Genomic DNA, 11,936 nt, shown 5'->3' with positions numbered 1-11,936 from the left:
TTTGGCAGCGCACACGTGATGCTGGAATACCATATTTGTGAAGTGTTGTTGCATTCTGGGAATAAAATTCTGAGTAAATTTAAAACCCTGTGACCATTTACCTTAATTGGCTTAGAAATGCACACTGTATATGATGTAGTTGGAATTATTTTTTGAAACTTATGTTAACTTTTAAGCAAGACAGCACTTTTCAATTCTAAAGCATCCCCCCCCTCAACAACCACACCACATACAAATCTTAAAAGCAGGGTGTTTGTTATTCCATCGATAGTAACTCTTCAGTTTGTAAGCTAGTTCTCCATCATAAGATACGTGAAAACAAGGCAGAGTATATACATACTTAATGTTTATTCTTGACAGAATTGAAGCTTTGTGTTGTTAAGCCCAAAGGGTTTTTTGTTAGTTATCGAATAAAAAAATACAAAGTTGGATTAAAAAACTTTGTCATGGTTTTTGGACCAATAAATTTGACCAGATGAACTACAATTTTTTTATCTGATAATGGCAAACATCTTTTCTGATTGCCAAAATAACGTTGATTGTTTAATAAGGACTTCCCCTAAATTGGTAGTGAAACAAAACGGGGTAGGAAATTATTGGTGATATTGATCCCAAACTATTTTATGTAAAGCTTCCTACTTTAAAAGTTAAAAGTTTTAAACCATGCAAAAGTTTGAAGGTTTATATCTCAAAGGGAAATTAAATCACGTAGTGACTAATGATCTTAGACAGTACTAGTTATGGAAATACTTGCTGTACAACTTTTTGTTCATATGATAGTAGTGGAATTTATCAGCAAACTTGACAACGTGCTAGTAATGCACCTGTCCTTGATGGATTTATTTAAGACATGGTAGGCATAAACCATTTGCCAGTTATTAAACATTGGCCTGGTTTCTTCTTCCTTGCAGGATGTGCAGTGCAAGTGAATGATATTGACTACATGGAGGAAAACAAGGACTTCACCTATGATCTGATCCATTTTTAGAGAACAACTTCCAGAATTTGTCCAACAGCTTCATGAGGTAAAGGTTTTAGATTTCTAAAATACTTTTATCAGGCTGTTGCTACTATATTCCTGTATTTCTACATCCTTTTGAGTTAAGCTAATGTAGAAAAAAGCTTGTTGTGACATCTTCAAATTTCAGTATTACATAATATTCACGAGATTTTCTTACTAGTTTATCTAGTAAATTCTAGTATATGTAACATAACTTTTAGGCTTTACATTCTTTTAAGTTACCTCATATATATAAGTATACATGTAAGCAAGTTTTTATTAGTTTTTGAAAACTTAGTTTTTTTAGGTGCCCTTGATCAAGAACCCTGCTAGTTCTAGAAAGGGTCATATAAAGGAAGGTGGGGGGGTGGGGTTTGTATTAGAAAAAGGTAAAGAACTATGATAGCATAAAAAGAGAGAGAAACAAAACCAAAAATAAGTAACAAGCTGTTCTGCCTTTACTTTACTTTGTTCCCCTCATGTTTTTTCCTATTTTGCTGTCCAGCAGCATCAAACTTTACCAGCCAAATATTTGTAGTTGTTACCACTTCAAATGTGCTTTGCATGACCCTTTATAAATGGTACTAAAGATTCTTTGGCTCTCATTTAGTCTGATTTGTTTTTACCTTTGTCTTTAGTTTTCTGCTCATTTAGTTGTCCCAACTTTAAAACTTTTCTTTGTTGTATTTTTTTTTAATTATCATTTGAGAATTCATTGGTCTCTGTAAGTTACTTATGTTAATTAATAATAAGGCAACAAGTCTAAGTTTCCAAACTCCCAAAGTTGCAACCCAAAAGATTTGGTTCTTAAATGTTTGGGAGGAGAGAGAAAAATTAAAGTGGGATAGTCAAGTGGAAGAAAATTAAAAGAATAGTAACGGAGAGAAAGCAGAGGAGTGCTATGGTGTGGTCTAAAAGAAACCTTGCAGAGAACCTGTGGGCTTTACTACAATTTTCCAGCCAGTCACACTGTAGCAAGAATATCATCAGTCAGTTTTTTTTTTTTTTTTTTTTTTTTTTTTTTTTCTTTTTTAGAAAAGAAAGTAATGCATGGAACTTGACACAAAGTCTTGTTCTCAAACAGGTTGGAATGCACTATGTGCCTATTGTGGATCCAGTATCAGTGCTTCAGAGTCTCTTCATACATATCCTCCCCCTTGGGATGAAGGCCTTGCATTACATGTCTTCGTAAGGGAATGGCTCCAATATGCCTTTCATCGGAAAAGGTAAGAGGAGAGCCAAGAGATGGTGATTTTGTGCATAAGCAAACTCAAAGGTACACTAATTAGGTAAGGTTTTCCCTATTACACAAAATGAGTGATATGTGTAACAGGATCCTATTGTATAATCTTGACTAAAAGACACAAAAAATAAAGAATTAAGGGGTGGGAGAGTCTTGGATTATGAGAAAATAGTCAAGTAGAACTTTTCATTTAAGTAAGAGTTTCAAGCAGGACTTTCATTTAAGTAAGAGTATGTAGTGCTTGATTAAATGAACAAACTATTGACTGTAAACTCATTGCTAGTGTTTTTTTCAAGCATGTTTATAATGTGCTATTCTTGTATGTTAATGGTTGTTATCAATAGTACTGATTGTTTTGTTGATTTATTAATTACAGAAAATAGAGACATAATAAACTGAGAGACAGATGTAATTAAGGAAACTGACTTAAATCATTGTTTGGTTTGAACTTTGAACAATCCCCTCTTATCTCAAGTCTGGGATTGGATAGAGGTGTCTGCTTAATTGTCATGTAAGCCTCACTTTATAAGAAATACCATGCATACCCCAACTTGTTTATTTTTATAAGGACAAAAACATTTTTTGCAGTGTATATGGTAATACAAAGATTACTGTCATTAACCAGTAAAGTTTTTTTTTAATCACAGAAGTTTTTTATATGTTTTCATTGTTTGAATGTAGTTCATTTTTAAAATGTGTCAGGGATAAGGCTGAAATCATATATGTATACCTTTGTTAGTTTAAAGATGAAAGCAAATTAACAAGGATCAAGGTAACTGGATGCTTTGTTTACCATCAAAGGGGAATGTTTACTGTCTTATCCTCAACTAAGAGTTATCAAATACTTCAGTACTTAACAATGGAGGTTAGGCAGCTTAAGAAATGTAATTATTTGTTGTATTGACATGTTTTTAGACCTCCATCTTAACAAAGGACCATGTAGACCAGTAAATAACTACATAAAAGCAGAATGCTGATTATTTTTTGGTCATGTTTCATTAGGTTTGGAATACAGTTTGATACAACTTGGCCGGATTTCACTCGGAGCCACTCAGCACATACTACTGGGGTCGCCAGCTATTGCGCTATCACAGTGGGTTGAATTTGATGGAGCATGGATCGTAGTTTTTACTTTTTACTTACAGTTCTTGTTGCACCTGTTTACCAGGGGTTTTTTTTTTTTTATTTACTTGTTAGTACAGTTCTTATTTTTTAAATTTGTCATTCTTGTATTCATATTTTAGGTGCTTAGTACATATCAGGTATACATTCATATTTTCCTTCCTACTGTACAGACTCTCCCTCACTTTCAACTTACAAACTTTCAAAACCTGCAAACCTTTTTGCTTCATTAAAACTCCATCATTTTGATCACCTCTCACATTTTGTGACACAAAGGGCCTATGTGAAATTCATCCAGCCATGTCCTTCCTGTGCTTCATATTCAACAAGTCCAAGTCCTCAGTCATCCTCAGCTTCCCTTCATATAGTTCTCATCCATGCAGGTCTGGATGGAAAACTATCAGTTCTATTCTCCCCAGGACTTATGTGAAACCACTTAAGTTGCATTACATTATTATACAGCATTACAGAACTTTAGCTTTCTTTCTTTTAATTTTAAAACTTTATATTGTCTAGCTTGGGAATGCTACAAAATTTCAAACCAAGACACTATGTATCCTTTATGTATTTTCTGATTTTAACTAAAAATCTTTTCATTTACGTAGAGCAGTTTTGGTTTGTGGTGAAGCAATATAAATAGTATGTATACAGTTGAAGTACAACAATTTTTTCTCCACCTATCATAATTGACCAGTATTTTATAGAAAACAAAGACAATACACAGTATGCTTTGTATTGACAAATTAATCAAGATAAAATTCAGCTCATATGTTGGGATCACCTTTTGTATTGGTTGATTCTTCTTATATTCTATGGCAAGCTTTATGAACCTCAAAATTGGACTTGGTTGTGTCTCTCATTAAAATGCTTTCTAATAGATAATGAATAAATACTGATGATAGACAGCCTGTTTTCTGTTTTACAGTTTATGGGAACCTTCCACACTGTTCTAGGGGCTAATGGTCTCCTTTCTGTTTTACAAGGCATGAATGAGCTAACAAATTTTTTGTCTGGTCACTAATGCTGTACCAATTTTTTTTTTATTTTTTTTTTTTTAAGATGGACAAACTTTCAGATGTTTGGTATGAAACAAATGCTCCTTTGTATTTCATTAGTTGTAAATGAGTAATTTAACTGCTGGTTAATACACTACTTTATATTTTACAGGACATAAACAAGCCTTCAAATGCTGTCAAGGAGTTGATGCTTTTCTTTCTACTTTACAGGACATGAATGAACCATCAAACTTCTGGTCTGGTAGCTATGATGGGTGTGGTGATAACAATTTAGAGCATCCTCCTTTTCTTCCTCATGTTCATGGAGGAATCCTCTATTACCACACTATTTGTATGACAGCAAGGCATTATTTTGGCAGGCACTATAGTATCCACAATCTTTATGGTTTTACAGAGGCTATAGCAACCAATAAGTGAGTAGCTAAATATACTTATTCTCAGTGAGAAAGGTTCTTTCTAGCAAGATTTGTTTGCCTGTTTTCTGTTTTACCATCAGCTCAATTTTACATTTTCCCATTTGTCTCTTCAACTTTTATCTTTTCTTACCCCAATTTGTCTCTTATTTAAGGATCAAATGAGTTTGGATATTTTCCCTTCGTTTGGATTAACTACTTTATATTAGTATGTAATTGTAAATAATTTAACCGGACCAATGTCCAAAATCATAACCTTCATGGGGTAGACCTACAGCATTTTATACATGTTGATCTAGTTTTTTATTCCACTTATTTTCATAGTTATTTACTTCCATACCTTTGTATCTTAGTCATCATTATGCATAGATTTTAATCATTCAAGTAGCTTTCCATACCTGTCAGTTGTATTTTTTTTATCCTTGGTAATTCTTAGCAGCATGGAAAATTTATGGATACATAGTACAAATGAAAATACTACTCAAATTTCCCAGTAGTCAGTGAATCACTGGTCCTTTCATGTGAATGCCATATTAAAAATTCTAGTGTACATAGATTCATTCCTTAATACAGCAAATAAAAGCAGAACTTCTTGTACCTAGAAAACCCTTGCAGAACACACTACATAATACTCTAGTGTACGAGTTTTTTTTTTTTTTTTTTTTTTTTTTTTTTTTTTTTTTTTTTTTTTTTTTTTTTTTTTTTTTTTTTTTTTTTTTTTTTTTTTTTTTTTTTTTTTTTTTTTTTTTTTTTTTTTTTTTTTTTTGTTTTTTTTTTTTTTTTTTTTTTTTTTTTTTTTTTGATTTTTATGTAGTTTTTTTTTTTTTTTTACAAGTGTCAATAAAACTATTTTACAAATTTTTTCTTTTTTTTTTTTCTTGGTTTTTTTTTTTTTTTTTTTTTTTTTTTTTTTTTTTTTTTTTTAAATCTGTGAAGCTATATAATTAACCAACCAAAACTGATATCACCAAGAAACCACATAACTTCTTAAGCCCATTTTACACTGAAAATTTTATGTATGCTTTTTTCAGCATTTAGGTAGAAGGAGAAATGAGTTTTATAATTATTGATGAGATAAATTATTTAAATTACTTCTGATGTCTGGAGTACAAGCCATAATGCAAGGTCAGACACATGAGTGAAATGAAGACAACAAAATTTTAAAAAAAAAATTTTATCGTTTGTCAAACAAATGCTAGTACTTCAAACTGACAGATTAGATATAATTTTTATACTTGTATTTGATGGCATGCTGCCTCCTACAAGAAAAACTCTATTAACATGGGTTTTTTCATTTACAATATACAGGCAGTCCCCGGGTTACGATGGGGGTTCCCTTCTCAAGACGCGTCGTAACCCAAAACGAAAATCGTCGTAAGCCGGAACGACGTTCTTGAAAACATGTCCCACAGGGAAAATTTCAACACAATTTGCAATTTTTCTTAGGGCCGTATCTCTAAAATTATCACTAATTTACTTTTTTTCATGTGCAACACTGTGTATTCACAAATTACTGTATATTTTCATTAAAAAAACAAGAGAGAGAGAGAGAGAGAGAGAGAGAGAGAGAGAGAGAGAGAGAGAGAGAGAGAGAGAGAGAGAGAGAGAGAGAGAGAGATTAACTCCTTACGGTTTCAATAGATTGAAATGAACGTCTGTAGGCAACTTTTTCCCCCTCCATAAATACTTATATTTCTCCAGAGAAGAGAGAGAGAGAGGACTGTGCAATTGTTTGTCTGTCTATCAATTCTTTTGTTGAGAGCGAGAGAGATAAAAGGAAGAAATAGAAACACCAAATGTATGACAAGTATCTTGTGGAGAGAGAGAGAGAGAGAGAGTTGTCCTTACAGTATTTAAAGAGAGAAATGGAATGATTATTGTATTTAAAATACTCAGATATGAATTTTGTACTTACAGTTAATAGTATTATTAGTTGGAAAAATATTAATGATAAACTTATTACATACATGTCCATGAAAATGATCTCATCTCAGTAAGAGAGAGAGAGAGAGAGAGAGAGAGAGAGAGAGAGAGAGAGAGAGAGAGAGAGGGAATTACATAAAACCATTAAATTCGTTGACCATTGTATGGCATTGTTAAGCTCTGAGTGTCACTGGAGTTGAGGTGGGGAAATTGATACAGAAAAAGACAAAGGGAAGAATTTTCTTTTGAAATTAGTTATCGTATTATTACTACTTCTATTATTATTATTATTATTATTATTTGAAAATATAATAAACACGTGCATCTACCATAAAAAAAATTCTCTCATCTCAGTAAGAAAGAGGAATTATCCTTACAAGTGAAATGGAAAGGTCATTTTCATCTCTTTAAAATACGACCATTATGAATTTTGTAATTAAAGTTTTATTATTATTATTATTAAATAACTGAAATTATCAATAAACATTTTACATACTAGTACCATAAAAATTCTTTCATCTTGGTAGAGAGAGAGAGAGAGAGAGAGAGAGAGAGAGAGAGAGAGAGAGAGAGAGAGAGAGAGTGTTTATCTCCTCTGTTCTCTCAAAAAATACTTATAAAGCTTCCAGCGAAAGAAAGGGAGGGAGTTACCACTATGACACATTATTATCTTGTGTGGCGAGAGAGAGCGAGAGAGAGAGAGAGAGAGTTAACCTTAATTAAAAGTGACATGATAGATAGTACGTATTGTATTTCTTTAAAATACTATCACATATGAATTTTTTAATTACATTATTATTATTATTATTATTATTTGAAAGTATTAAAAACAAATAGTACAAGTACATAAAAAATCTCGAGTGTCAGTAAATGAGAGAGAGAGAGAGAGAGAGAGAGAGAGAGAGAGAGAGAGAGAGAGAGAGAGAGAGAGAGAGAGAGAGAGAGAGAGAGAGAGGGGGGGGGGGAAATTTCATTACCACATTTCATTACCACATGATTGCAACACTGCAGCTCTTCCCCCAGCTCTTCCCCCTCCTGGCTGTCACAGAACTTGATATATCTGACAGTTTTAGTATACCTGGATCTCGAGAAAGGGTTACTGAGAGAAGACTGGGATTTCCTTCATTCTTCCATAATTTTTTAAATATAAGCTAAAATCTTACTAATTCACTATGGTATTTTCTTTAATGAATTGATATTATTGCTGTATAAATTAATATTAATTTTTGAAAATAGTAAATCATTTATTTATCATACAAAAAAACACATCTTTGTATTAGAGAGAGAGAGAGAGAGAATTATTATTTTTATTATGTGATATCATTTCAACTTATTAAACTTACTAATACAGTATTAATCAAAATTAATATTTGAAAATTAGTAAATCATTTTTGTATTATAAAAATGTATTTAGTCATGAAAATAAACATCAAAATACACTAATTAGTGATTATTTTCGTCGGAAAATACAAAGAGAGAGAGAGAGAGAACTTTGCTAAACTATAAAGGATTCTTATCATAGTATGAATTTTTTAAAAGCGTCGTAAACTCGGAGCGTCGGAAGCGTCAGCGTCGTAACCTCGGAACAAGCGTCGTAACCCAGGGCAGATTTTTCAATGAATATTTAAGAAAAAGCGTCATAACCTCGGAACGTCGTAAGCCGGACCCGTCGTAACCCGGGGACCGCCTGTATAGTTTAATGGTAACCATGTTCGACTATATAAATAAAAGAATAAAGTATTTCAATATAAAATTTAGTATAAAGGATGTACAAAATCGTATGTCACTGCAGTGACATCACACACACAGCTGACTTTAGACTGAACAAGGGAGCATTGATATTGAGGAAAGAAGGAGAAGAGAGAGTTAAAATATTACTATATGTATGTAAAAGCAATAAGAATTCACATAAAAAAGGGAATTTCATAATAAATTTAACATAATGAAAAAATATGAAAACAATCAAATGCAATACAGAAACAATGAAAAGTCTTAATTGTGCCAGTGTTCAGTGCGCGGCAAGTGAGACAGTATTGTTTAACCATATTCAACAAAATAGAAAATGAAAGAACAAAGCTTTTCACAATAAAATTTAGAATAAACAATTAACCAAATCACTCATGATTGCAATGAAGCACAGAGGAATAACAAATGAATGATTTTAAGTTATCATGTGTTATGATATTGTTGAGGAGAGAAAAAATAGTAAAATCCTTACCATAATATGTATGTAAAAGCAGTACCAATTCACATGAAAAATTATTTTATTTTATTTCACAATAAACTTAGCATAATGATAAAGCATGAAAACAATCAAATGCAATACAGTAATAAAAAATAAAGAAAAAAAGGTCTTTCTTGAGCCAGTGTTCAGTGCGCTGAGTGAGACAATAGAGAGGAGAGGAGATGGAAGATGGGGGTCTGCTTCCTACCGAGATTATTCGCCTGTTTCTTTCACTTACACTCAATTTGCCTAAATCACATTTTTTTTTAAAGTAAAATACCTATCTAGTGACAATTGCTTTATATGATTTTTTACCACTGTAAAAGTAACTCGGCTCCATAATAAACACACTGGTGCCATGTTCAGCTTCTGCACGTCTTTGATTGTTTGTTTAAACGACTTCCTTGTGAAAAGTTATTTTGTATCCTTCCTTTCCTTGCATTCTTTACTTATTAATTATTTGTTTGCAAAATCCTCATGTTTATTTTAAATTCTGGGGATATTTGTTTCATATTTCAAACGTAACAGACTAAGTTCGAAGTCTGAGATACTACTGTACCTCTTGAATATGAAAAATTTATTATTGTTCCGACACGGCATACAAACCTTCGGTCCTTTTACAATAGGAAGGTACTAGCGGCAGCTGGATAGGTCGTAAGCTTTCGAACAAGGGGTTCGGTAGTTAACTGCTTGTCCGACAGGCGCGCGCGCGCGACTGGGAGGTAAACAAATCACTTTTGCTTTCGGCCTCACAGCGAGTGGACGTGTGTGTTCGACGCTCTCTGCCCGCTTCTCGTCGTTTGCTTTCATTGAGTATTTGGTTGTGTTTGTGTATGAATCATAATTGTAAGTACAATCATTTCCTCTTTTTTCATCCATTGTGAATTATTGATCAATCATGGAATCTCCACGCCTCGCTACCCCCCGGAGATTGTGCCCGGGTACCGAAGGGCGTAAATGCGGAAAGTTCCGCTCCTTCCCTGAAATTGATCCACATATTTTGTGCGCTCGGTGTCGGGGGCGCGAGTGCACCCGAGCCGAGCCCTGTGAAGTCTGTTTTAATTGGTCGGAGGCGCAGTGGGGCTTGTACGAAGGTAGGAAGAAGCGAAGGCCTGCAAAGGAGTCGTCGGAAAGCTCTCCCGCGACTCCTTTGGTTACGGACACTTCGTCTTCTTTCCTGCCGCCCGCTCAGCTCCCACGTTTGGCGCCTTCCCCTTCGGGGGGGGGGGTTTCTAGGTCCTTCTCCTCACCCGACCTGTCGAGCGTGGAGGAGGGCGCTAGATACCCCGATGTCGAGTTGTACTCTGGGTCTCTATCCGTTCGTCTTCGCGCTGAGCGGGTAGAGGATCCTGCTAATCACCCGACCTTTGCTTCCTCAGGTGCGGTTGCCGCGAAGGACGACCTCGGACAGGTGTGGGCATCGTTGGGTCTGCAGGGCGTGCCGAGTGTCCAGGGGCTGCTCTACCATCTCGCTGGCTCTGTGGCGGTCACGCATGCTACGGTAACGACCACCACCACGACCCTTTCAACGCCTGGCTATGCTTCACCTCCTCACCTGGTGTACACCCCGCACGCGGTCTCTGTCACACCAACTACATCGGTGCAGGGGCCAGTCGCCGTACCACGGGGGAGTGTGATGCCGCCGCCTGGGTTTGCCGTGCTGCCGCGACCGGACTTCGTGTGCCCGAAGAGCTCGCCCCTGGACCTCCCACCAGTACCTAGGATGTCTGTGCCGCTGGTCTGTCCACCTGGTACCGCCTGTACAGCCTGCCGTACCTGCCCAGCCGCTGTTCACGGACGTGACGTTGCCGACCACTGCTGCCGTTCCTGTACCTGCTCCTGCCGTCTCCACTGCTGTTCCTGTGATGCCTGCAACCTGCTGACGTTGTTCCTGTTTGTGGCGCCGCTGCTCCCGATGCCGATCTGTTCGGACAGGTGCGTCCGGGCCCTGTTGCTTCGGCAACAGCAGCCCCGGCTCCGCCCTGGATGACAGATCTGACATCGGTCCTGAGGAGGTTGACGAAGAAGAAGAAGAAGAGGAGGAAGGTGTCGTCGTCGTCTTCATCGTCTTCTTCGTCGTCGTCGTCGTCTGCCGCCTCTTCCCCTTCTTCTTCTAAGGCTCCCCCGCCTAAGAAGAAGAAGGTCGCCTCCCCCCCCCCTAAGAAAAGTCTCCTTCGGGAGCTTCTAAGGCCCGTCTCGCTCCGGTGAGACGGGGGGGTTCTTCCGCTGGTCACCCTGCTCCCTTCGGGGGCAGGACCCGTCTCTTCTTCCGCAAGGAAGAAGACTACGGGGACCAGAGGAGTGCCGGCTAACACCGGCACTTCCTCACCTGCTGTTAGTGGTTCGACCACGGCAGCAGGGTCCGTCTCGCCTCTCGTTCGCGAGAGGTACCGAGTGTACGGTCCGCCTACCAGCGACCCGTGCAGCTAGGAACCAGACCTCTGAGCCAGCTCAGCGTCAGGTTCACGGCACGGAGCGGAAGACTGGTGACAGTCGTTCACGCGACTCTCACCAGACCAGCTCTCGCTCTCGCGGCGAGCAGCTGGCTATCCGGGCGGACGTGACGGTCCACGACCGGCCACGGGCTGAGGCTGGGAAGAGGTCCCCACCCGTTCGCCGGCACCAGCCACGGCTGGTGCCAGCGACGTGACGCGCCGTGAGGATACGCACCGGTCTCAACGTGACAGTGGAGCTCGCCGGTCGCCTGACCGTCACTCTCACAGAGAGCGATCGGGTACGGCGACCAGCACCAGCTCCTCGACACACGAGACCTGGGGCCGCTGTTCTCGGTCCAGCCGTTCTCCACAGCGAGACGGCTCGACTAGGCCTGCAGCTCGATCGCCACCGCGGGTTGACGATCGCCTGCAGTCTTCCAAGCCCGCTGGTTCTGCCAGCGAGCGAGGAGGGAGCGTTAGGTCTGCCTCTCCCATACCTTCAACCTCCTCGGGTTACACCGGGAGGGGCGAGGTATTGAGGAGTGATCGTGAGGGGTGCG

General features: G+C 37.8%; 1 protein-coding gene across 11 annotated transcripts in view; it reads left to right on the top strand.

Annotated features, from left to right (window-relative positions):
• Window positions 1-11,936, top strand: part of LOC135216042 (lysosomal alpha-glucosidase-like) — a 152,271-nt gene that overhangs the window by 103,937 nt on the left and 36,398 nt on the right. For all 11 annotated transcript variants that reach the window (XM_064250993.1, XM_064250990.1, XM_064250996.1 and 8 more), the window contains one exon: window positions 4,592-4,794. In XM_064250993.1, the coding sequence (XP_064107063.1) occupies window positions 4,592-4,794 (203 nt within the window). The remainder of the gene's footprint in view (window positions 1-4,591; window positions 4,795-11,936) is intronic.

This window comes from Macrobrachium nipponense, chromosome 6 (genome assembly GCF_015104395.2).
Source record: "Macrobrachium nipponense isolate FS-2020 chromosome 6, ASM1510439v2, whole genome shotgun sequence".
Lineage (NCBI taxonomy): Eukaryota > Metazoa > Arthropoda > Malacostraca > Decapoda > Palaemonidae > Macrobrachium > Macrobrachium nipponense.
The sequence above is the reverse complement of the archived record's forward strand: the minus strand, read 5'-3'. Positions and strand labels throughout refer to the sequence as shown.